Source organism: Ranitomeya imitator, unplaced genomic scaffold (genome assembly GCF_032444005.1).
Source record: "Ranitomeya imitator isolate aRanImi1 unplaced genomic scaffold, aRanImi1.pri SCAFFOLD_269, whole genome shotgun sequence".
Classification (NCBI taxonomy): Eukaryota; Metazoa; Chordata; class Amphibia; order Anura; family Dendrobatidae; genus Ranitomeya; species Ranitomeya imitator.
The window spans coordinates 41,156-68,534 of record NW_027194684.1 but is presented as its reverse complement, the minus strand read 5'-3'; the positions used below and the strand labels follow the sequence as shown (position 1 = coordinate 68,534).

At 45.1% G+C, this 27,379-nt stretch overlaps 2 protein-coding genes across 3 annotated transcripts in view; one reads left to right on the top strand and one right to left on the bottom strand.

Annotated features, from left to right (window-relative positions):
• Positions 1 to 3,927, top strand: part of LOC138656268 (transmembrane protein 255A-like) — a 58,995-nt gene extending 55,068 nt beyond the window's left edge. The window contains exon 9 of the mRNA XM_069743666.1: positions 3,072 to 3,927. Within this exon, the coding sequence (XP_069599767.1) occupies positions 3,072 to 3,233 (162 nt within the window). The 3' untranslated portion in view covers positions 3,234 to 3,927. The remainder of the gene's footprint in view (positions 1 to 3,071) is intronic.
• Positions 3,928 to 7,077: 3,150 nt separating this feature from the next.
• On the bottom strand, positions 7,078 to 23,837 carry LOC138656269 (transcriptional regulator Kaiso-like). Of its 2 annotated transcripts, XR_011316852.1 has the most exons (3): positions 23,366 to 23,837; positions 11,217 to 15,093; positions 7,078 to 11,134 (listed from the first exon to the last, which is right to left on the bottom strand). XR_011316852.1 is itself a non-coding variant. In XM_069743667.1 (2 exons), exon 2 carries the CDS (start codon positions 15,089 to 15,091, stop codon positions 13,124 to 13,126), a length of 1,968 nt encoding a protein of 655 aa, XP_069599768.1. In that variant the 5' UTR covers positions 15,092 to 15,093; positions 23,366 to 23,837; the 3' UTR covers positions 7,078 to 13,123. The 2 variants fall into 2 exon arrangements, 1 of the variants encoding a protein (XP_069599768.1); XM_069743667.1 differs by having other exon boundaries at positions 7,078 to 15,093.
• Positions 23,838 to 27,379: the final 3,542 nt, after the last annotated feature.

The window sequence follows — 27,379 nt, the reverse complement described above, 5'->3', positions numbered from 1 at the left end:
TCTTACACCTCTCAACTGGAATTTTTTCCCACTCTTCTTTTGCGAACTGCTTCAGGTCTTTCATATTTGAAGGGTGACTTCTCCCAACAGCAATTTTAAGATCTCTCCACGTGTTCATTGGGATTTAGATCAAGACTCATTGCTGCCACTTCAGAACTCTCCAGCGCTTTGTTTCCATCAATTTCTGGGTGCTTCTTGAACTAAGCTTGGGGTCATTGTCCTGCTAGAAGACCCATGACCTAGGACGCAAACCCAGATTTCTGACATTGTGACCCAAGATCCTTTGTTAATCTTGAGATTTCATGATGCCTTGCACACACTCAAGATATGCAGTTCCAGAGGAAGCAAAACAACCCAAAAATATCTTTGAGCTTACACCTTATTTGACTGTAGGTACTGTGTTCTTTTCTTTGTAGGCCTCATTACGTTTTTGGTAAATGGTAGAATGATGTGCTTTACCATAAAGCTCTATTTTGGTCTCCTCTGTCCACAAGACGCTTTCGCAGAAGGATTTTGCCTTACTTGCATATATTTTGTCAAACTGCAGTCTAGCTTTTCATGTCTCTGTGTCAGCAGTGGGGTCTTCCTGGGTCTCCTGCCTTAGCAGATATTTTGCAACAATTTTGGTTCTCCGACAGTTCTCGTCTCCTCTTTCTGTTCTCCATGCTTAATGGCACACACAGACACACAATACAAAGACTGAGTCAACTTCTCCCCTTTTTATCTCGTTTCAAGTGTGATTTTCATATTGCCCACACCTGTTACTTGCCACAGGTGAGTTTGAATGAGCATCACATGCTTGAAACAAAGTTATTTACCCACAATTTTGGAAAGGTGACAATAATTTTGTCCTTCCCATTTTGGGGGTTTTGTGTTAAATGATGTCCAGTTTGCTTTTTTTTTCTCTATTTCTTTTGTGTTGTTCCAATACTCACAAAAGAAATAAACATGTGTATAACAAAACAAGTGTAATTACAATAATTTTCAAGGAAAAATACTTCATTTTGTGAAACAATTTCAAGGGTGCCAACACTTTTAGCCATGGCTATATGAGATCGGCTAACAGGATGTACGGCCTTTTTGCTGTAGGGGGCAGTACAGGTGACATTTCTCATTCTACCAATAATATGGATGAAGCAACAGCCTTCTTCAAACAAAGCCATGTTTTGCAAAAAAAGTTTTTGTATTATTTATATTTATTACCATTTACTTAGTCATAAATTTGTGTCTTTATTACATTTAGGCTGTGTGCACACGTTGCTGAATTTTCGCGAATTTTTAGAAAATATTCTAAAAATGTCAATGCAACAATAATCAATAAACAGTAGTAAAAAGAGACACAATAGAAAGAGAAAGGCAACACTAGTGCCACGTACGGGAGACGAATCTCAGGAAGGATAACCAAATATAGTCATTAAATATACCTGAATAAATTACAACAAAAAATTATAGGACAATTCAAGGTATCACATCAAATCAATAGAGCCACTATAAATAGTAGCTGAGTACGCCATGCGACTGCTATGTGAGTGTGCGTTTTTTTCCCTCACCTAGCATCCGTGTGACAAGCATATGCCATGCGTTTTTAATATCCGCTTTTACAAACCGTAATTCTACTAGAAATATGTCGGCGAGATACATAATTAGTGCAGTGCATGTGTAGTTTACTGTACATGTACAGTCGTGCTCAAAAGTTTACATACCCCGGCAGAATTTTTGCTTTCTTGGCCTTTTTTCACAGAATATGAATAATAACACCAAAATGTTTTCTCCACTCATGATTTGTGGTTGGGTGAAGCGATTTATTGTCAAACTACTGTGTTTTCTCTTTTTAAATCATTATGACTTTTTTTTTGTTTTTAAACTTTTTTAGCTGCCTGGACACTTTCTGCAACTGGGGCTTATTTTTGGAGTAGGGCTTATATTGTAAGCATACTCCAAAAAGCCTGCAAAATCCTGCTTGTGCTTATTTACGGGTAGGTCTTATATTTGGGGAAAATAGGCCTCTGACAGCTATAGTAACCCGACAACCCACTAGCTCTGCTCCTCCTGCCACTGATAAAATGGGTGTGCTGGTGGCATCCGCAAGATCAACATATCGAAAATGATTGTTATGGAGCGCCAATTAACACCGGGCCATGACTTCCAGTTTTCTCATTAAGTGTTAAATGTCTGATAGTTATGGGCCCGCCTATGGAATTTTAAGAATGCAGGGGATCTGGTCTTTCCCATTTATTTTCCACCAGAATAAGACAGCTGCCACATCAGACTGAATGGGGGGTAGGTATCGATATTTTCTGCAGTGTTAGGCCGGGGTCACACTTGCGAGTGCAGTGCGAGAGAATTGCACGAGTCTCTCCCATCAATACCCGGCACTGGGACCGGAGCGTTCAGCTTCATAGAAATACATGCAGCCGCACAGTGCGGTCCCGAGTGCCGGGTATTGATGCGAGAGACTCGTGTGAGTTTTTCGCATTGCACTCGCAAGTGTGACCCCAACTTTAAGGTGTGACAATAAAACTATATATACAGGGCACAATTGGAAAATGCTAGTCCGGGCTTGTAGAGAGAGCACTCAGGACCGGATTATATAATTGTAACATGACAAATGACAAACAACTTACTATTGTTGTTGAATTAGAAAATAGAATTCTTAAGCCCTCTGATTCTATTCTTCATCTTTTGGGATACATGGTTTTATGTGTATTAAGTATTATTTTTCCTGCCTACCCTTTCAACCCTTCCCCATTGCATTTTTTTCTTTTCTCTCAATTTTTCTTATACTATTTCCTCCTACTTAAAACTAGATTATGAAAGAGAATACCAGTAATTATTTTCCGAGACCACAAAAGCTTGTGATGGACTTTAATATTAAGAATTAAAAAAGGGCAACAAGTCCATACTTTCTCTTTATACAATGATTCACACGCTTTTTTTTAAAAAAAAAATAAAACATTAAAATAAAAGCAGGCCTCGCAAATGTACTGTACAGGATTGTCTGAGTACTAGGTGTAAGTGCAGTATGTAAATGTATTTTTTGGCAAAGTAACTATAATGCATTTGTTCGGCAGCATTCCACTGTGTTTCCGGCTTCCACCCCCTCCGGCTTATCAGACGATCCGAACTCAACCTCACAGTCCGGTCCCAGTTTCATGTGGCCGTCCAGCGCGCCACCTCGCTACTCTCCACCTTATTTTCCGCCAGATGAAAAGCCTCCACCATACACGCCATGATCTGTATCGGCAGCGATTCCCACCTCCTACAAAATGCAGGCCAAAAGTCCGCCAAACAATATGAAGTTTTTTATATTTATGGAATAAATGTAAGATTTCCGCGTGGAATGGACGACTGTGTAAATTCTAAGTGTACATACGTGTGCAAGATGCCTCAGGCGCAACACTGACTTTTCAACTTCTGCCAAACGGAAAATGCACATTGTCCGCTTTACATTGATGTCCCGAAAAAAAGGGAAAAGAGTATATAATGGTGCATTGATTTCATTGTTGCACTAGGTTTTGTGTTTCCTTTTTTGTGCAAGTGTATACTTTCTTTACTATGTATAGTGATTCACAGTTTTTCCATGGCCACTGTGTGAAAATATCTGCCTGGGCAACCTCACCGATGCAACTTGCCTTCGGATCACGCTTTCTCCTTGTAAGTGGAAGCAAAAGACGCCGCGGGGAGATGATTGTCGAAGTCTTAGTGCTCAGTACAAGTGGATCAAGTGTGGATGAAAAACTTTCGGAGTATTTCATTAGCACAATAGAAGTTAATGAAAACTTCCATGGAGGAGAGACTGTTTACATCGCAATCCGGTGAGAGTGAGGAGAACAGGCAAAGTCTCGTCTTATCATGCAACATTGGTGCCTCTTATAAGTTTGTGAAGATCTCACTGTGTAACATGAAATAAAGTCTGATGTGCAGCAATACTGTGGTTAACGGCGATATGGTGTTATTCCGACAGCGAAATCAAGCCTGACGTTACGCATTATAGTGGCCCAACCAAACACCTATGGAAAATACAAGTGCGTCTGGTTCTGCGTTAGAGTGATTCTCCAGGATTAAAAAGAAATAATCTAATTCTTGAAATTTATTTTTTTTTAATAACAGTATTCAACATTTCTGGCCACAGCTGAAACAACTTCTCTTTGTCTCTCTGCTTCTGCCCATTCCTCCCATGTCCATTGACTTATACCGGCAACAGATGTAACCTGATCACTAAGTGAAGACAAATTTCAGCAGATTTTTAATGAGGGCATGGTACATGGAGAGGGAGAAAGTGATTGATAAGTAGGGAGACATTTTTATTTTCTAAAATATATTACACAGATTTTGTACATGTACTGAGATTCAAAAAAAAAAGTGGTTACTATTTAAGATTCACATATACTTAATATCAAAATCTGAAATTTTGGATGGTTGCTGGCTTAGATTTATTTAGATGTGCAGTGTACTGGTACTTCACGAAAACATGTATAGTGGGCTTAATCGAGCCAGGCTACACTGTATCGAAGGTGTTTAGTGACTCAGTTCTGGGATCCTGACAATTATCATGTCCAGGTCACCAGGTCTTTCCTTGGTTTCTCTGGCTTACAGCAGGAAGGTAAGACTCTGCCTACAGTCCTGCCCTGGAGCACGGGCATCTCACTAACCGAAAACTCCTAAACATTGATTACACCCCAGGTATCATTTTAATCAGTGTAACAGCGCCAACCTGACAATGCCTGTAGTTTACTTAGCAAAATGCTGCTGACAGGTTTGCTTTAAGCCTTAAGGTATAGTCATATTAAGCGACGCTGCAGCGATATAGACGATGCCGATCGCTGCAGCGTCGCTGTTTAGTCGTTGTGTGGTCGCTGGAGAGCTGATCACACAGACAGCTCTCCAGCGACCAACGATGCCGAAGTCCCCAGGTTACCAGGGTAAACATCGGGTTACTAAGTGCAGGGCCGTGCTTAGTAACCCGATGTTTACCCTGGTTACCATTGTAAATGTAAAAAAAAACCAAAACACTACATACTTAGATTCCGGTGTCTGTCGCGTCCCCCGACGTCAGCTTCCCTGCACTGTGTAAGCGCCGGCCGTAAAGCAGAGCGGTGACATCACCGCTGTGCTCTGCTTTACGGCCGGCGCTGACACAGTGCAGGGAAGCGGACGCCGGGGGACGCGACAGACACCGGAATGTAAGTATGTAGTGTGTTTTTTTTTTTTTTTTTACATTTACAATGGTAACCAGGGTAAATATCGGGTTACTAAACGCGGCCCTGCGCTTAGTAACCCGATGTTTACCCTGGTTACAAGTGAACACATCGCTGGATCGGCGTCACACACGCCGATTCAGCGATGTCAACGGGTGATCCAGCGACGAAATAAAGTTCCTGACTTTCAGCTCCGACCAGCGATGTCACAGCAGGATCCTGATCGCTGCTGCCTGTCAAACACAACGAGATCGCTATCCAGGACGCTGCAACGTCACGGATCGCTATCGTTCTAAAGTTGCTCAGTGTGAAGGTACCTTTACTTTACTTTAATGGGGTCTTCCCACTAAATAGATGATAAAAAAACATTTAGTGGGAAACCCCTTTAATGCCAACTTTAATTTTCTTGGCCAAACTAGTAACCATCTTTTTTTTTTGTTTCCCTTTTAGTAAATAGTATACATATGTTACAAAGTTTTCTAAGCTTGTTATATTATCTTAGATAAATGTGCTGATTTTTCACAGTGTGGATGTTAATAGGGAGTAAAAAAAATGCGCTCAAATTGTGCGCTCACTAAGGGTATGTGCACATGTTGCAGATTTTGCTGCGGATCCGCAGCTGTTTTCCGTGAGTTTACAGTACCATGTAAACCTATGGAAAACAAAATCCGCAGTGCGCATGCTGTGGAAAAAAACGTGCGGAAATGTAGTGTTGTTTATTCCGCAGCATGTCAATTCTTTGTGCGGATTCCGCAGCGGTTTACACCTGCTCCATAATAGGAATCCGCACAAAAATCACGCTAAATCCGCAGTAATTCCGAAGTGCGGATTACCTGCGGATTGACCAAAATCAGTCTGGAAAAATCTGCACCACTTTCCACAACTTGTGCACGTGGCCTTAGAGTGCTGTGCGGAGGATACAACACCTATAGAAAGCGATGGTAAACCCAACTGCTGCCAATCCGGCAGGGGTAGAAGGATCCACCTTGCCTGTGAGAGTATTGAGAAGGAATTCCATGGGACATTGGACAGTCCGGCTGCACAGCTGGTGTAAAATGATCCAAGGGACATAGAATTTAAGCACTCAAATGCTTAGTTTTATACATCACAAAAAAGTTTTAGTGAGAAAATCTTTGTCCCATGGGACATTCTATACCAGCAGTGCAGCTGGAACGTTGTATCTCCATTGGAATTCCTACTGGGCTGATCATTTAATCTCAAAATTCTCAGTTCATGGATAAAATCTGTATTCAGTAAAGACTGACTTTCCCATTACTGAGATAGGCGATAGCAGTTGGTGCTCATAAAGTTCTATAGAGAAGAGTAACTCTCGTTTCAGGAGAACCTGTCAGCAAGATTTAGCATTTTTGCCTGCAGTATTGTATGGACTACCAAAATCACCCAATGCGGTTTAGAACCTTTGAGTCAGAAATCTTTATGAATGAAAAGGCTTATACCAGATTTTTTTTGTACTTGTATGCACAATTCTAATTGATAACAAATTACTCAAGAGAATGTGTCCCTTAAACTTGATGCATTCTGTTGCCGAATGTGGGCGCGGATATCGAACAGTTCTGAATGTCACATCCGGAGATGAGTGAGCAGCCACAGCTCTTCCTCTGGATGTCCGGTGAAGGGGACATACAAGCTGACTGGCCGCAGGGATTGCCTGACATTATGTCACGCAAGCCCTTGTAAAGTCAGTGCAGACACCGCTGGAATGGCGCAGGCACCAAAGGAGAGTATAGGTGTTATTTCACTTGGAGGGAGAAAACAATGATTGAGAAGAGGCTTTCCGAGTAGTGGACAACCACTTTAACTCGCTCACATCGTGAACACGTGCTTAATAACCGGTTCCAATGAAATCCTGTTACACGAGTCAGGTTGAAAAAGTGTTTATTGGTTTGCCATAAAAAGCTCTAAAGTCTAAAGGCTCAAGTATCAGTTAGTGAAAAGTAGCACAGGACTTTAAAAAAATAAAATAAACAAAAAAAAAAAAGGTTAAGGAAAAGCTGTACAAGTAATAATATATACACAACAAGACTGGTACAAAAAAATGATTTTGGAATAAGATCATTGAAGAAGAAAGGACATACAACCCAACTTCTTAGAGACAGACATATGCATTCCCCGATGGACAGTGACAACAGAATACGCTAACTGGTTGTTATGTCGACACCGGTTTCTTTCTGTACATACGAGACTGGAATGCTATCTGAAAAGCAATATATTTGCCAGGGCTCAGGAAGTAAAGACTTCAACCTTAGAACTGTAACCTCAATATACAAGAGACATCTAGCAAGTAGGGGTGAGTAATAATGTGCCGACAGTAACGGACTGGTGGCGGCTTTTCTTGCTTGCAGTTTAGCATCTTTAGACAGTGCAATGGTCTAAATCAGTGTTCCCTAAGTCCGGTCCTCAAGAGCCACCAACAGGTCATGTTTTCAGTATTTCCTTAGTATGGCACAGGTGATAACTGCATCACCTGGACATGCAATAATTCCATCACCTGTGCCATACTAAGGAAATCCTGAAAACATTACCTGTTGGTGGCTCTTGAGGACCGGACTTGGGGAACACTGGTCTAAATACTGAAAGAATGGGTTGCATAATTTAGTAGCATGCGGTTTCTCCAGGAACTCACAAGTAAAATATTTCTTAATAATCATAGTATTTGTTTCCTTGAAACCCTTCCATAAAACCCAGACCAAAGATGTTACACAAGCACCAAATAGGACATGTCAGTTTTCAAGTCTCTTCTCCCGGTCTCATGCTATTCAGGACCACTGTTAGAACTTCCAATCTTATTTACTGGTTTTAAAGCTTTTTTTTTTTTTAAAGAAAAAATAACATTTCCATGTAAAAAATACTTAAACGCTTAAAGTGAACTGATGAATCATTAAAACGTTTAACCTTTCTGGCATACACAACCCATATGCCGTACATGCATGTGGTGGGGACAACCTATGGCACCCAAGACTTACACTGAACGGTGGGTGCTGCCATTGGAACCTAGTCCAAGTGTTCACTGGTGCTTCAGCTGTTGTGAGACTACAGATACCAGCATGCCCAGCAGTTGGCGAACAATCTTTGCAATTCTCTACATTAAGTCCTGCCACAGCAAATTCGGGGGTTCTTTAATTGTTAACATAAAAGGCATAGGAAGTCGTCCACGACGTGACTTATTAGTATGAAGGACTAAGGCCCAGAGATTCATGAGCATCTCCTAATAAATAAATGCACACACTATTAGGATAAGATGTGTTAACATCACAACCCTGTGATTGTGAAGTTTTAGCTTTAATGACCCATTTCTCCGTCATACTACTCGGGCCGCCTCTCGTCAGTGCTCTATAGGCATTTATACAGCTGATATCATAGCTTATATATACAGATACCTGCACCAAGTCTTTGTACAATGTTCAACATCCACAATGGTATCATCACACATAAAAAAACAAGTATCACTAGTTTAACCAAATCTTCATTATAAAAGAGAAAAGGCCATAGTAATTTGCCTACCGGCACTATGCTAGCTACAATAAGCCCAGGATCCTGCTCAGGTCATTTACACAAGTCGTATCGGTGTGCAACTACTTCTCCATGTTCTGAAAAAATGGCTGGCCCATAGCGAGCAAAGTAACACATAGACAGAGACTAAAGGAAACCCTGTGGAAAGGTGAAGGAGAAAATCAAACGTAGAAAAATAATTTATATCTGTAAAATCCAGTGGGGAAAACAATATCTGCACTAGAACAGCTCCAATGTGAGAGGGCATCCTGTAACAACCTAGCACATCGCCGCTGAAATTCTCAGGATATGGGATTTAATCTGTCCTCTGCCTATTTTGCCTGGGTGAAAAGGGGGCGACTTAGGTTTCCATGAGTTGCATGTGAATAATGCGTGAGAACAAAGATGAAAAGAAAGAAGATGTTAATAAACTTTCATGGGCAAAATTAAAATGTGACCACTCACCATTTTATTACTGTTATGTTTGGCAATGTTATGTTGACAAAGCAGCTGGATCAGGTCACCAGATTTCACAATACAAACTGCTCTTAGACCAGATGAGGCTGGCGTATTTACTTTGCAACTCCTTGTCAGAATGACTGTATAACCCCCACTGTTAAGATGGGAATTTTATTAGTGATTAGTGAGTATACTCGTTACTCGAGATTTCCCGAGCATGCTCGGGTGGTCGAGTGTTTTGGGGTGCTCAGAGATTTAGTTTCTGTCTCTGCAGCTGCATGATGTACGGCTGCTAGACAGCTTGAATACATGTGGGGATTTCCTAACAAACAGGCAACCCCCACATGTACTCATTCTGTCTAGCAGCCGCAAATCATGCAGCTACTGCGACAGAAGCTAAATCTCCGAGCACATCCAAATACTCCATCACCTGCGCATGCTCGCTCATCACCAAATTATACCAATCAAGACATAGCATTAAATAGCTGGTGATCAGTGATGAATCTAAGTGTATTCAGTCTGCTCCCACCCAGCCTGAAAGAGGGACACTGAGCAGTAGACAATCAGGCTACGTGTGAAACTTCCATAAAGGATTATACACCCTTTGTGATGGGGATTTTAAGAGTAAATAGAGCAGCTTCCTCAGGTCCAAGAATTCTACGAAAATGGATCATCCCCACCTGCAGTTCGTGTCATAATAAAAAAAAGCACTCTACTCACTTACGCCATGTTCACTGTCGAATCTCTGCCTCGGTCACCGGCACTGATGTCCCGTCAGCAGTGCATCCAATCACAGAGCTCAGCGACTGTGCTGTTGATGGGACATTAGTGCCATTGCCAATGTCAGACATTCAGACTATCTGCAGAAACTACTCGCCAGTGAAGGAGAGTACAGCGCGTTTTTTTTTTTAACAAACTGCAGCAGGGGGCTCAACATTATATGAAAGAGAACAATCCCTTTAATATTGTATGCAGTGTGCATTGTGGAATCTGGTGACTATTCTGCGGGCCGCTGTGAGTGAAGACATAACTTGGGCTAATTTAACTGCGGTCATCATGTAGCCCTAGCCCAGGTTCTGGTCTTCTCTACACCAATACACCCTTTATAACCTTGAGGCTTGTGCAGATGCACGAGTAATAATTCCTGCATGTTTGTTACGGTGTGTGTTTTTTTTTTACAAAAAAATGTAAGTTGCAAGGCATTGTATGTTAATGTACCACCAAAATCACAATTTATACCTCCTTACAGTAAATGTGATACAAGAGTACATGTTGAGGTTTATTTTTCAGAGACATTTAAAAAAAAATAAAAACACAACTATTATTGTAACTTAAAAAATGAAACCGTGACATCAGCAGGTCTTCAAAGTTCAAAGGAAAACTGTCAGCTGACTCGTGCTGTCCGAACCATGGGGAGCGACAGGCAAAGTCCGGCAGCATTATTGTTACTCTGAAATGGTGCGGCGTTTCATAGAAAACTTACTTTGAAGAGCTGGCCGGACTATGCGCCTTGTATGATTAGTCCGAGATTGGCAGCTCTCCCAGCCCCACTCCAGATAGAAAGACCCGCAGGGTGAGGAGAAGCTGCTGGGGACTGGACTTGGACTAGTAATCCAAGATGCACAGTCCCCAGTCAAAACTATAATTATGCAATATTTTAAAGTAAAGCATACACGGAATGCAATAATGCAGCCAGACTCGGATTTATGCTGTGTGGTCTGGGCAGCAGGAGTCGCCTGACAGATTCCCTTTGACGGGATTTACTAGAATCACAACATTGCAGGGAATCATTTCTCAGAAGAATCCATCCCCTTTAAGTTGTTTATATGGTCCTGTTGCTCCCTGAAAGAGAATGTCATCCACACATCTACTGATGCAATCTGTTGCTTCCCCAATGAAAAAGTTACTGTTTTAATTCACATGTAAAAAGGGCTTAAGAGCAGGGCTGTGGAGACGGTAAGCCAAACCTCCGACTCCTCAATTTCCATGACACCAACTAACTCCTCGACTCTACGGCCCTGCCAGGGCTGTGGAGACGGTGAGCCAAACCTCAGACTCCTCAATTTCCATGACACCAACCAACTCCTCGACTCCATGGCCCTGCGAGAGCTGTGGAGACTAGTGTTGAGCATTCCGATACCGCAAGTATCGGCCAATATTTGCAGTATCGGAATTCCGATACAGAGTTTCGATATTTTTGCAATATCGGGAATCGGTATCGGGATGAATAATCATGTGTAAAATAAAGAATAAAAATAAAAAATATTGATATACTTACCTTCGGACGCGCCCTGGTTGTAACCGCTGCAACCGGCAGCCTCCCTTCCTAAGAATCAGCGAGTGAAGGACCTGCGATGACGTCGCGGCTTGTGATTGGTCGCATGAGCGGTCAAATGAGCGGTCACGCGACCAATCACAAGCCGCAACGTCATCGAAGGTCCTTCACCCTGCATTCTTAGGAACGCAGGCTGCTGGTTACACCGCTAAGGTCCAGGGTCCGCTAGAGGGGTGAGTATATCAATATTTTTTATTTTTATTCTTTACATGAATATGGATCCCAGGGCCTGAAGGAGAGTTTCCTCTCCTCCAGACCCTGGGAACCATTCCAGGATACATTCCGATATTTGTGTCCCATTGACTTGTATTGGTATCGGTGATATCCGATATTTTTCGGATATCGGCCGATACAATCAGATACCGATACTTTCAAATATCGGAAGGTATTGCTCAACACTAGTGGAGACGGTAAGCCAAACCTCAGACTCCTCAAATTCCATGACACCAACCAACTCCTCGACTCCAAGGCCCTGCCAGAGCTGTGGAGACGGTAAGCCAAACCTCAGACTCCTCAATTTCCATGACACCTACTCCACCAAAATGGGCTCCAACGCCGACTCCACATCCCTGCTTAAGAGCTCTGGGTGTGTCAAACAACTTTTCAAGTTTCTGTTCCTTGCCCAGCCCATATTCCTATATTTGGTCAAGCCAGTGAGCTATCTGTCAAGGTGGATAAAGGTGGAGATGGAGGGGTGGGTGGCACTTAAGCCTCATTTTCATATGAATTAAAAGCAGCAATTTTTCAGTTCGGGAGTAGCAGATTGTATCAGAAAAGGATTGGATGCCATTATCTTTCAGAGACCAACATCGCCATATAAAGATTTTGGCCATGGGATCATTTTGACAGATTCTCTTTAAAAGGTCTATCCTTAGGATATAGAGTAACGCTGTAATACCCAGCACAGGCGTGTTGCATATATGTACACCGAGAACTCTCCAACACTGCGGGCTCTTGAAACAGCTGATTTACATAAGTGCCAGCATCTGGACCGCAATAGGCCATCAATACTGTGATCCTAGGAAACCCCTTTAATGTGCAATTGAGAATACTTTGTAAAAAAAAAAAAGTTATTAAAGCGGCTGAAAACCTAATCAAATGCCTTATTTTTTTAGTTCTCGATGCACTGCTTTTATAGAAGGTATGCTTTCCACGGTACAGGTTTTAACTTCCAGTTCAGCAGTTGAGGAGTGGAAGACCTTAGATAGTTTACCTGTCTAAGACATTGCCAAATAAAATTTCTCCATTTTAAAGTGCAAACATGCCTAAAATATTCGGCAGCGGGAACTGTCTAACTCACACCGGAACATCAGTAAAATGTAATTCATACATCTTTATTTTATTTATTACAAAAGTTCTGTGCCTAACTATTTCCTATACAATGATTGCGAATACCAAGGTATACCAATAGTCTCTGTAAATCTTGTATCATTGGCCGCTTAGGAGATTGTTGAGACGATGCCCTCACATACTGGATGCAACGTAGAAGAAAGTCTAAAACTAGGCTGTTTTGTAAGCTATATTAAAATGATGTATTTAAGAGAGAAAAAAAAATCCTGACCGCAGTTCACCTGTTAGATCCATGTACTCCTTGCTCTCATTACACTGAATGTTAATATGATTAATAGGATTCTGGTATAACAAACTCAAACTCAGTACTGCCTTCCGAAGTAGTTGGTTTAAACATGTTCTGGTTGGACTGCTGAAGGAAGATATCGTCCCAGTTTACAGGTTTTGGCCCCTCGTTAGAGTGGTTCTGGTTCTCTGCAGACGCTGGTTCAGATTTGTCTGGGTCAATGTCATACACGATTCCGCCATCACTGATAACGGGGACAGAATTGGAACTATCCGCAATGTATGCATACTGTCTAATCTGTAATGTCTTGCATGGGTTTAGGCGGTAAAGCTTTGAGTCTCCAGCAGGGTCCATACTGTGCACTGATCGAATGTGTGAAGCCATGACTTGGTAATTAATAAATGAACTACCACAGGTCAAGCACTGATATCTTCTTTCTCCTGTATGATGAATTTCATGTTTTGTACGATATTCTGCAAGAGGGAAGACTCTCTCACAATAGCGACAAGGATATTTCTTTTCCCAAGAGTGAACGTTAAAATGTCTCCGTAAACTCGTCAGACAAACGTACGATCTTTTGCACACAATGCAGATATAATAGACTCTTCCGTCGACGATGAGCTCGTAGTGATCTTCATGCTTTATTTTCATTCGTTTACGATCTGGAAAGCCATCGTCATCCTCTAGCTTGACCAACCCTTCTTCCTCTTCCTTGATGGGGATTACGATGTCATATGTATCCTCCCCAATATTTGCATAAACTTTGCACCCTGTTGACAATCCCTCGATCTCGGAGGCCGTGTCCAATGTAATTATTTTTTTTCCATCCAGTATGCGCCGAGGCTCTGATGAATCCTTGCTGGTTCCAGAAACAACATCAGCAATCTTAATTTTATATTCTCCCGGTTTTGAAGATGATGCGGGGCTGAATGTGACCACTTGCTTTTTTTGAACTCCATCGAAAGAAACATTTTTGTGTGTAATTGTGGGCTGTTCCAAAGATACCGCTGAAGACACAGGACATGATGAAATGCCGTTGCCGTCCAGTATCAGTTCTGTTTTAGGCTTAATAATACCAATTGGTTGTAGTTTTGGCAAATTTTGAGTGGCATCAGAGGCTGCTTGCTTCCTATCTAATCCAGCTGTAACCAAAGAAGCAGCATTTTGGAAGGTCTGGTCCGGAAGAGCCACCGAAACCGGTGCAAGTTGTGGAACAGGAGGGACAGCTGAACAGTTTGGAGGAGGATTTGGAGTGGTTAGACTTATATTAACAGGGGGTTGAGGCTGAGGTTTAGTGTCCTGGACCGGCTGCGGAGATTGGCTAGATGGTGCAGCAATTTTTGTATCAGAGACTTGACCATTAGTAGCAAGAGTTGGAGTTTGCGAGGATTCTTTTTTTTCTGATGTCACTGGTTTGTCTGGCATAGTCTCTGAACAAAAGATCACATCATCGTCATCGGACTCATCCTCTATTATATTGGGTTCATCACTGGAGTACAAGGCGAATGCATCGCCGATGACTGGTATCCTCGAGACACCCGCTTTACTAGATGATGGGCTGTTTTTTGCAGACTCTTGTGATTTTGGATCAGAATTAGACTGGGCCTCGGGAGAATCATCCTTTTCTCCACCAGCCATGCTCTTCACTTGTGATAAAGGTATTCCAAGCTCTGCTATAAAAGGAACTCCCAGCAATTTTCCAGATTTGATCAGCTCCTCCAGCATGTCGCATTTCACGCGAACAATTTTAGCGCTGTAAATATAGTTAAGAATTTCTGCAAAAATTTCAGCTCTGATAAAATTCAATTCCACCACAGCTCCAGCGACAATGAACAGCTGGTGGAAATAAGTGCTGCAGGCAGAAAGTATATTCTTGTGAGCTCTGAATTTGCGGTCTTCAACGATGACTGTGACGTCACAGTATAAGCCCTGCAGCCGCTGGTCATTTAAAGATTGCAATAAGCTGCCAGAGTACTGCGTGTCTGTGGCCGTAATCAACTTTTTCCCCTCCATGTCTGTAAGCAAATACAAAAATGTGTCAGTAAAGGGACATTTTATTCTTCTGCTCACATGCTAATATACAATATCACCTGTAAATTGCCATCCTATTACTCTAACTTTACATAAAGAATATGGCCACACATGCACACAAGCTTCATCATTACTTTCAGCAGGGAATCCTCGGTATGGTACTAAACAAATGTGATTTTGCAAGGAAAGTAGTGCAGTAACTTCATTTTGTAGTCACAGAAGCTGTACAAGAAAACATTTATTTCACCCCAATAGCGATTGCAGGGACATGTAATGTAATGGGGTATTTGAAGCTACATCCGCATCCTCACTTAAGTTCTAGCCATACATACAATGGGGAAGGGCATTATTTATATTTTTCCATAAGGGAACCTGTCATCTACAGGTTAATAGTGTTGTGAAGCTGACTGGAACCTGCACTGGGAGCCATGCTGCCAAAAGAAAATTAACTTTATTCTTCACAGTAGCCTCAGGCTTTCAATCATACGCCACTATCCTGTAGATTAACCCCATATCTGCATGTCAATAGTATTTTTTTTTTTTACATGACAGGTTCCCTTCAAAAAACAAAACACATTTATAAAATGTCGTATGATAACAAGTGGGTGTGTAGCCGCACTAATTACTAATCTCCAATGCACACTTGTGGGCCGAATGGTACAAAAGTTGCAAGAACTACAAGCAGCATTTGACAAGTTTCCTTCAGCATGTATTATTTCTTGGATAATATAGAAAACTGTGCCCTCTAGTGAAGAGTTTCTGTACTGCAGTAACCCCTTCTGTGTTTTCCGTCAGTACTGTACAAATTCAAGAAGAGAGAACTCCTTTAGTAGCAATTACACTACTCACAAGAAGTTTAAGATTAGTGATGAGCGAGTGTACTCGTTGCTCGGGTGACCTCCAAGTATTTATCACTGCTCGGAGATTTAGTTTTCATCACGGCAGCTAAATGATTTACAGCTACTACCCAGCCTGAGTACATGTGGGGGGTTGCTTGGTTGCTAGGTAATCCTCACATGTAATCAAGCAGGCTAGTAGCTGTAAATCATGCTGCTGAGGCGATGGAAACGTAATCTCCGAGCAGTCATAAATACTCGGGAGACCACCCGAGCAACGAGTACACTCGCTCATCACTATTTAAGATATTTGGCTTTCGGGAGAAATTTCAGGATGACCCTAAAATGCCCTCTAACGCATCAGGTGAGCTTAATGTGACCTTCTCTAAACTTTTGGATGCACATTGCCATCCATAATTGTAACGCATTTCAAAACCGGCATGCGTTGCGTTAGCGATGTGTTACTTTGTGACACACCCTCGAACGCGGTCTACCGTGTTTTCGGGGCCATTAGGTCTAACGCACAGCGAAAAGAGGCATTCGCTATGCATAGACCTCTATTACTACTGCATGTCAACGCAATGCTACCATGCGTTGGAGCATGCGTTAGCGCAATCGTAAAAAAAAGTGAATTTGGGCATCAGCGTTGGCGCATCCGTTTAATGGATGTTAAACGGATGGCACTAACGCGATGGGAACCTAGCCTTACCGACTCCACAGCCCTGTTTTGCGATGGTACATAGCCACCACTGTGTTGGCTTTGTTTCAATAAATTGTTTCAGATGAGGAAATAACCATTGTTGCTTTTACGTAAATGCCCCATATTTATGATAAAATATATCAAACTTTTTACGTTTTCCATACATTACACCCGAAAGCCAAATATCCCTAACTTTTTGGGAGTAGTGTATATATAAAGAATGCGATAATATAGTCACCGGGAGCAGTCTTCTGTGGTGATAAGTGACAGCATGTGACCTCTAAAACAAGCCACTGTTAATGTAAAGGTACCGTCACATTTAGCGACTTTAGAGCGATATCGCTAGCGATCCGTGACGTTGCAGCGTCCTGGCTAGCGATATCGTTGTGCTTGACACGCAGCAGCGATCAGGATCCTGCTGTGACATCGTTGGTCGTTGCTGAAAGTCCGGAACTTTATTTCGTCGCTGGATCTCCCGCAGACATCGCTGAATCGGCGTGTGTGACGCCAATCCAGCGATGTCTTCACTGGTAACCAGGGTAAACATCGGGTTACTAAGCGCAGGGCCGCGCTTAGTAACCCGATGTTTACCCTGGTTACCATTTTAAAAGTAAAAAAAAAAAAACACTACATACTTACATTCCTGTCACGTCCCTCACCTTCAGCTTCCCTGCACTGTGTCAGCTCCGGCCGGCCGTAAAGCAGAGCACAGCGGTGACGTCGCCGCTCTGCTTTACGGCCGGCGCTTACACAGTGCAGGGAAGCTGACGCTGGGGGACGTGACAGGAATGTAAGTATGTAGTGTTTTTTTTTTTTTTACTTTTACAATGGTAACCAGGGTAAACATCGGGTTACTAAGCGCGGCCCTGCGCTTAGTAACCCAATGTTTATCCTTGTTACCCGGGGACTTCGGCATCGTTGGTCGCTGGAGAGCTGTCTGTGTGACAGCTCTCCAGCGACGCTGCAGCGATCGGCATCGTTGTCTAGATCGCTGCAGCGTCGCTAAATGTGACGGTACATTTAGACACACTCAGAATGAGGCAAGAAAGTAACCGCAGACCCGGTGATCTGACAGGTTACAAATGTGGCCTCGTGCCACTGGAGTGGACCAGAGCGCCGCGGAAAACAGCGACCGGCGAGTATGGTACTGAAATTACTACACATGAGTGCTACTACGGGGACAACTAAGTAGAAATTACAGGAGTTCTTCTTTAAATAAAATCTGTGCTGCTGGCTTTGTAAGGCCAAACTACGTTCCCATGTGAAGGATTTTTAATTTGGGAGAGGCTGATGGACAGGTCTGGCCACTCTCTACTCCATACACGGCTATTTTGTGGTTTGCTGGGCGAGCTGAAAAAGTGAAAAGCGGCACTCACCGGGTATGCGATTCATAAATCTTTTCTTTTGACTTTATTGGAACGAAGATTGGTGAGCGGAGGGCAGGGAGTGTGCAGGAGAGAAACTGAGAATGACGGCCGTTTTGAGCAGCTGCACTTTAACAGGTTCAGCTACCGTCTTTCTCGGTTTCTCTCCTGCACACTCCCTGCCCTCTGCTTACAAATCTTTGTCCCAATAAAGTTAAAATAAAGGATTTATGAGTCGCATACCCGGTGAGTGCCGCTTTTCACCACCGATAGATGTGATGCATAGCGTATTGCTCTGCAAGAGAGTTTTGAAGACTATTTATACCGCCATATGCTGGGACTTGTGCCTTATCAGCTTCTCTGAACGTTAAAGAAAAAAAGAAAAATCCCATCCAGATTCACAGCTAACGTTAGCAAAAATTGTAAATCTGCAGTGCAAGTCAATTTCCAGCAGAAACGGTCTACAGTATATGGATGACACTCGTAAAATCTCCTCCACGTGTCTGGTACTGTAATGATCTGTGGGTTATAATTGCACAAGTCGGCGGGTAAAACCTTCAGAAATTCTGTCCTGTGCGGACTTCCATAAGGTAAAACTTAAAACTGCACTGATCCCCTGTAAAGCCCTGGCCGAACTTGTTCTGACACTAATGATGTGGCTTGCTGACCTGTGACCCCTGCAGAGGTGTGGACATGTCATCACTGGAGTCAGGTGAATAAAGAAAGGGGTGCGGGGAAGATCAGAGAAGCAAGGGCTGGAAAGTATTACTACTTTTATTTATACCAGGGAGGCTTTATGTAAAAAAAAAAATATAGGTTTGGATAACTCCTTTAACAATAAGTGTACATGACTGTCTCCTACATTGGACATGGGTGCAGGTGACAGGTTGCCCAATGTGACACTTCACACAATGGCTCAGCTCAGTTTGCTCATCACCTGGATATAAAGTCATATGAGACTAGAAGTAACCTGCATTCACATAAAAAGCAAGGTCAGACGAAAAGAAATAAATGCTACTTCTATATGTATGTAATGTTACGTAACCGCTCTGATGGGGTTCTCCAAACTATCTCAAACTAACACATTTCGGATGAGGTCCCACTAATACCCGTGATAAGATTATATCTCACGCCTTTGCCCCTTATCACAATGAAGCCTTAGATCGGCGTCACACACGCCGATCCAGCGATGACAGCGGGTGATCAGCGACCAAAAAATGGTCCTGATCATTCCCCAACGACCTCCCAGCAGGGGCCTGATCGTTGGTCGCTGTCACACATAACGAGATCGTTAGCGGGTCGTTGCTACGTCACCAAAAGCGTGACGTTGCAACGATATCGTTATGTGTGACTCCAGCTTTAGAAGCCACAGACAGACACCATGCACATACATGATCTATGTTCCCTTTGTCTCTGGGTTCAGGTTACGGGCTCGGAGCATGTGCAGGTTTACATAAACCTTCTCGCAGTGTCTACCTCCCCCTCACGCCTGATTATTTTGGAGCCATCTCCATCTTCGTTGTTATTCTGCCTGCTGAACCTGGGATCTCGCTTTCTCTCTGCGGATGACTCCAGTCTCAAATAACACAGCAGGTTATTTTGTTGGGAAGACGGATTCTTACACCCAGATCAACGGAGTGAGAGAATAAGCAGAAATTAGACTCTACCATCAGCGGTAGCAGATCTCGTAGCAACCCTATGTGACGGCATGACAACATTACACCTTGGGAGGCAGCGAGACAAGGCCTACAGCTCAGGGACAACATGTTTGCCTAAACTACATTGTGACATTTTCTGATCACGACCCTTTGACTTTATCCTGACACCACTGAGCAAAGCGAAAAGCTCCATATCCTTTACAGAATGCTCACAATTCCCTAAGATACTGGCAATCATATACACAATTACCCACAGAAGTCTGCGTCCCATGATCTACATCTGGTCCCTCTAAATTTTCTATGAGAAAACTTAAAGGGCTAAATACTATTACCCTGCAGATCTAGGGTTAATCTTCAAGTTAATATTGTTCTAAAGCCGTTTGGCCGCTGCACAGAAAGCCCGGCTGCCAGTCAGTGCCGGGGCGTGATAATAGCCGCTGCTCACTATGTATTGAGTAGTGACTGAAGTTGCGCCTCTATGACTGAAAGCCCAAGGCTGCAGGGAGGAATAAAGTTCAATTCCTCCCAGAGGCCGGAGGCCACACATTTTAAAACACTTTACCCAGCAGATTAACCCCATTCCTGCAGGCCAACAGCGTTTGAGGACAGGAGAGGTTCCCTTTGAAACAGTCATGAGATTTAAGCTTCTCCAACCCCTGGGCTCTTCCCGTCTGGTTGAAATATCAAGTCTCACACTATTTAAGTATGGGGAGTCATGTCAATCAAGCTGAGGTGGCAGAGGAGGCTGTGGGTATCTCATGCTGCTTGTTAGGACAGCGTGAATCTGATCACAGGCTCCAGCCATATAACGTAAGTGTATCCATCTACTATGCGAACATACAGCTTAACAGTTATCAAAACTGTCTAACAGAAGAAGTGGTCTTGTTGCCCACAGAGCTCAATCATAGCACAGATGCACTATAACTGGTAGTTGTGGGCAATAAAGGGTGCTTTTCTGTTGGGCAGTTATATGTGCGGCTGTATGGTAGCCCAGATGGGTACACTTCACTAGGTGTACTGCTTCTGTAATATGGCGGGAACCTATCACCAGATTCATGCTGACCTAACTTTAGGCTGCACAAATGGCTGACAAGTTCAGCAGAAAGAAGCAGTGTTTGGGGTTTAATGTTTAGTATGGCATAGAGACCAGACGGGAGAGGCTCCTGATGCAGCTAGCTGTCTTACAGCCAGACATAGGCCAAGGAGAAGGGGGCCAAGGTAGACCACCAGAGATACATATTGCTCTAAGACAACAGTTGCACAGCTGGATACCAAAGTGCCAGTCCTTTTTGTTCCTTGGTGTGAGGTCACCACTAGAGATGTCAGACAGCATTCAGAGCAGATGCCTATATATACTTGGCTGTGTGGGGGGAGCTCTCTCTCAATATATATATATATTTTACACGCACATATTGAAGATCATGGAAATAAGTGGAGCTGGGCGCGGCTCCACAAAATCTTTCTTGAAGGGAACGTGTCAAACATCTACCCCCAAAACCATCATTTAAGACTGTGTAGCCTTTTTGATGATAAGCCAGTTGACCCCAAAGTGATGGTACTGAAGTGCAAAATGGTTATTTGCAGTTCGGTATCCATCAGTGCCGATGCACCTCCAGCTCCTCAGCTCACTGCTGTATTCCATGCCGAGCGCCACCATCTCGCATAATTGACAGGTTGTTTGCTCTAGCACATGGCCACTGACAGGTCAGTCTGGGGAGGGTGGTGCCAGACAGGGAATTCAGCGCCAGGCTGAGGAGCCGCTGCTGCATCATCACTCCCTAATGCACCGTCACAGATTTGAGAGTCACTGAAAATGAGAAGACGGTGAGTATGGTACCGCCATAAGTACACACACGACACCGGGTAGAGATGAGCGAATTTGTTCGGCTCCCTCCTTATTCAGCAAGTTATAGCGCTTAGGGAATAAGCTGCAGAGGGAACCTGGAGCGCTCTTGCTGATCAGCGGTCACCTGGGTGTTGGGCTCCCCATGCATGAGTTGTGACAGTGAAAGAGCCGCGACACATGCAGCTGCGGCACTGACAGCTGATCAGCCGGCGCGCTCCATGTATCCGGGTTCCCTCTGCAGCTTATTCTGTAAGCGCTATAACTTGCTGAATAAGGAGGGAGACAAATTTATTCACTCATCTCTAATCCCGGGTGCTTAAATAGGAGCTGATGTGCAATACTGGAGAGCGGCCACTAAGAAGTGATGGCGCCGTGCTGTCCTCTCCGCTGCTGATAATTATGGGGCTTCAATATCAGATCGGAGGGGCCGTTCATCCAGCTCCGCAGCCCAACACATTGGGTCAGGGTAGTGGAAACGCCTGGAAGTGCTGGGACTTGTTGGTGCATCAGTTCCTTCACAGTGAGATGCTCCTGAAGCTTCCCGGCAATGACAGGCGACACCCTGGAGCTCCAATTATTAGGGTCCGGTCACCTACCAATGCATACACAGAACCTGACCGCGGCCAGACCTGGGTATGAGGAGCTGCTATTCCCACAGCAGCGGAGGACACCTACACGGCTTTGCCTGCCTTTGATTTGAACAGTAACACTCCCATACATCCCGATGACGGATGTTAGCGGGGAAGCGGCTTTAACCCTTTATTGGGCTCATGCTGACATGATCTATCATTCATCGCCCGCTCCCCCTGGTGATAGACTCCTGCCAGGTATAGGATGGGTGCATACCCCCATTAGGCGGGGAGGGCTGTGTCAGCCATGCAGTAGCACATGCGGCTGTGGTGACAATACAGATGTGACTTCTCGGCAGGGTCCACGGCCATCACTCTGGGCATTGTGCACGGGGGGGATCACGTTGCGCGCGTGGGGGGGGGGAGATCACGTTGCGCGCGGGGGGGGGGGGATCACGTTGCGCGCGGGGGGGGGATCACGTTGCGCGCGGGGGGGGGGGATCACGTTGCGCGCGGGGGGGGGGGGATCACGTTGCGCGCGGGGGGGGGGGGATCACGTTGCGCGCGGGGGGGGGGATCACGTTGCGCGCGGGGGGGGGGGGATCACGTTGCGCGCGGGGGGGGATCACGTTGCGCGCGGGGGGGGGGGGGATCACGTTGCGCGCGGGGGGGAGCACGTTGCGCGCGGGGGGGGGATCACCTTTCCCCTTGGTATCTCCAATCCGCAGACTTATTCCACAGTCAGGGGCGCATTGGACCGCCCGGCCAGCGTCACCGTCCATCTCCCAGGGTGAGGACCTGACAGAGGCGGTGAGCGGCCTGCTGACAGCCATCCATCACTGGGGTCATGGCAGCCGGCATGAGGGGCCGGCAGGCTGGGGAGCAGTCAGGAGGGGCCCGGCCTATCCCTCCATGTGCGGCACCTCCCAGGAGATCGCATCAGACAGTCGGCCGATCCCCTCCCGGTGCCGGCCTCCATGCTCCCGCGGCCTACACTCCCGCACAAGGCGCCGGCCTAGAAGGCCTCAGTGGCCGCCAGCACCGCGCTGTCTCCAGCACCGCCCCCGCCCCGTGCACAGCCCGGGCCCCGCACCAGCCCGACAACATGGCGGCAGCGGCCTCACAAAGGACGGCAGTCCGGCACTGCTACTGCTGGCGCAGCTAGGCCCGGGCTTCATGGCGGCACGTTGCCGCCCCCGCTTCACAGAGCGCGTTGGTCTGACTGCCCCGGTGCCGGAGCCCGCGGGAGCACAGGCCCCGGCCGCCCCCTGCTCGGTGGTTACCTGGTGTCCCCGGGCCACCCGGTGCCTCGGCTTCCGCAGACAACGAATGAAACAGGCTCCTCCCGCAGCCACCGAGCACCGCCGCAATACCAAGCTGTGACCAGCAGAGGACACCCGCGGCGACCCCACCGCCCGAACTCAGGAGCGAAGAGCTCGGAAAATGTCGTCAATTTCCGTCAGTGGAAAATCTCGCGAGGTTTACATTTCTTCTTTCTATGGCTGTAAGGCGCTGTTTCCTACACGAATACATTCGGCTGGTTGTTACAGTGAGGTGACGGAGCCATACTGAATGAAGCTGCCAGTGCGCGCAGCAGCGAGGCCGTACTAACGTCCCTGCGCGGAATAAGGAACCGGCCTCTTTGTTCTACACGAAGCAGACACCAGCGCCCCCTGGTGCTCGGCCGCGGGCATCACACCACGGTCAGCTCTGCTGAAGGGACGGCGCCAGCACGTGCGGGATTCTCCGCAGCCATGACCGCGCTGCGCGTTCACATGCGAGCTGTCCAGGGTCCTGCTTCACATCTCGCGGGGCTTTGTGTTCCGTGGACCGGTACCGAGTGCATAACACCGGACTTAACCCCTTCACCCCGAAGCATGTCTTCACCTTCCTGACCAGGGCCATTTTTTACAATTCTGACCACTGTCCCTTTATGAGGTTATAACTCTGGAACGCTTCAACGGATCCCGGTGATTCTGACATTGTTTTCTCGTGACATATTGTACATTCTGATAGTGGTAACATTTCTTCGATATGACTTGCATTTATTTGTGCAAAAAAAAAAAAAATTTGGCAAAAAATTTAGCAATTTTTAAACTTTTAATTTTTATGCCCTTAAATTAGAGAGTCGCATCATGCAAAATAGTTAATAAATAACATTTCCCACACGTCTGCTTTACATTACTACAATTTTGGAAACATAATTTTTTTTTCTTAGGAAGTTATAAGGGTTAAAAATTTGACCAGCGATTTCTCATTTTTACAACAAAATTTGCAACACCATTTTTTTACGGACCACCTCACATTTGAAGTCATTTTGAGGGGTCTATATGACAGAAAATACCCAAGTGTGACACCATTCTAAAAGCTGCACCCCTCAAGGTGCTCAAAACCACATTCAAAGAGTTTATTAACCCTTCAGGTGCTTCACAGGAATTTTTGGAATGTTTAAAAAAAATTGAACATTTAAGTTTTTTCACAAAATTTTTACTTCAGCTCCAATTTGTTTTATTTTACCAAGGGTAACAGGAGAAAATGCACCCCAAAAGTTGTTGTACAATTTGTCCTGAGTACGCCGATACCCCATATGTGGGGGTAAACCACTGTTTGGGCACATGGCAGAGCTCGGAAGGGAAGGAGCGCCGTTTGACTTTTCAATGCAAAATTTGCTGGAGTTGAGATCGGACGTCATGTTGCGTTTGTAGAGCCCCTGATGTGCCTAAACATTGAAACCCCCACAAGTGACACCATTTTGGAAAGTAGACCCCCTAAGGAACTTATCTAGAGGTGTGATGAGCACTTTGAACCTCCAAGTGCTTCACCGAAGTTTATAATGTAGAGCCGTAAAAAAAAATCTGATTTTTTTCACAAAAATTATCTTTTCACCCCAAATTTTTTATTTTCCCAAGGGTCACAGGACAAATTGGACCCCAAAAGTTGTTATGCAATTTGTCCTGAGTGCGCTGGAAAGGCCTTTGGCATCTGGCTTCACAACTTAGCAAAATATTTTTAAATGAAGTATGTCAGTAGGATTTCACCCCCAAAAGTATTTATGTAGATGTAGCTTTTTCAGAGACCAGTCCAGAAATACCTTTACATGGCCAGTATGTTCCTCCATTGCGGAGAAATGAGTGTTTGAATTTATATGCAAATGAGGCTGAAGAGCTAGTGTAGATCTGAAGCCTGTGTCACTCCAGCTCTTTCCCCACCCAGTGCGGCTGCTTTCTTGACTTAGGCCGGGATCACACATGCGGGAAACACGTCCGTGTCTCGCATGTGAAAAGCAAGCTCTGGCGCCGGCACTTGGGAGCGGAGCGTGCGGCTCCATGTGTTGCTATGCGGCCGCACGCTCCTCTCCGAAGTGCCGGCGCCAGAGCTTGCTTTTCACATGCGAGACACGGACGTGTTTCCCGCATGTGTGATCCCGGCCTAACAGCCTCTATGCTGTTAACCTCAGTTAAAGGGAACCTATCACCCCCAGAATCAAAGGTGAGCTAAGCCCATTCTGTAATGCTGTAGATAAGCCCCCGATGTAACCTGAAAGATGAGAAAAGAGGTTAGATTATACTCACCCAGGGGCAGTCCCGGTACGATGTGCGTCGCAGTCCGGTCCGGGGCCTCCCATCTTACGATGAAGTCCTCCTCTTGTCTTCAAGCTGCGGCTCCGGTGCAGGCGTACTTTGTCTGCTCTGTTGAGGGCAGAGCAAAGTACTTCAGTGCGCAGGTTGAGGGAAAGGTCAGAGAGGCCCAACGCCTGCACACTGCAGTACTTTGCTCTGCCCTCAACAGGGCAGACAAAGTACGCCTGCGCCGGAGCCGCAGCGTGAAGACAAGAAAAGGACGTCATCATAAGAAAATGGGAGGCCCCGGACCGGACCGCGACACCCATCAGATCGGACCGCCCCCCTTCCCGACCTCCGCCGTACAAGTACTGCGCATGTCGTGCCTCCCCCTTTGATGTGGGCCCCAGCGCTGAGCCCACCTCAAAGCCGGGACATGTCAGCTGTTTTGAACAGCTGACATGTGCCAGAAACAGCGGTGGGTGAAATCACGATTCATCCGCCGCTATTAACCCCTCTGTGACCTTAGACGTACTATCCCGTCGAGGTGCCCTGGGCTTATCTGACCCTGGACGGGATAGTACGTCATAGCGATCGGCAGCGCTCACGGGGGGAGCGCCGCCGATCGCGGCCGGGTGTCAGCTGCTTATCGCAGCTGACATCCGGCACTATGTGCCAGGAGCGGTCACGGACCGCCCCCGGCACATTAACCCCTGGCACACCGCGATCAAACATGATCGCGATGTGCCGGCAGTGCAGGGAAGCACCGCGCAGGGAGGGGGCTCCCTGCGGGCTTCCCTGAGCCCCCCGCAGCAACGCGATGTGATCGCGTTGCTGCGGGGGTCTTACCTCCCTCCCTGCCTGCTCCAGCCCCGGATCCAAGATGGCCGCGGATCCGGGTCCTGCAGGGAGGGAGGTGGCTTCACAGAGCCTGCTCAGAGCAGGCACTGTGAAGCCTGCAGCGCTGCTAGTCAGATCAGTGATCGGACAGAGTGCTGTGCAAACTGTCAGATCACTGATCTGTGATGTCCCCCCCTGGGACAAAGTAAAAAAGTAAAAAAAATTTTTTCCAAATGTGTAAAAAAAAATAAAAAAAAAATATTCCAAAATAATGAAAAAAAAAATATTATTCCCATAAATACATTTCTTCATCTAAATAAAAAAAAACCCAATAAAAGTGCACATATTTAGTATCGCCGTGTCCGTAATGACCCGACCTATAAAACTGTCCCACTAGTTAACCCCTTCAGTAAACACCGTAAGAAGAAAAAAAAAAAAAAAAAACAAGGCAAAAAACAACGCTTTATTATCATACCGCCGAACAAAAAGTGGAATAACACGCGATCAAAAAGACAGATATAAATAACCATGGTACCGCTGAAAACGTCATCTTGTCCCGCAAAAAACGAGCTGCCATACAGCATCATCAGCAAAAAATAAAAAAAGTTATAGTCCTCAGAATAAAGCGATGCAAAAATAATAATTTTTTCTATAAAATAGTTTTTATCGTATAAAAGCGCCAAAACATAAAAAAATGATATAAATGAGGTATCGCTGTAATCATAGTGACCCGAAGAATAAAACTGCTTTATCAATTTTACCCAACGCGGAACGGTATAAACGCCTCCCCCAAAAGAAATTCATGAATAGCTGGTTTTTGGTCATTCTGCCTCACAAAAATCGGAATAAAAAGCGATCAAAAAATGTCACGTGCCCGAAAATGTTTTCAATAAAAAC

Bases quoted from the DNA above. Each gene is read 5' to 3' on its own strand.
- LOC138656269 (XM_069743667.1), bottom strand. From the start codon at position 15,091: ATGGAGGGGAAAAAGTTGATTACGGCCACAGACACGCAGTACTCTGGC.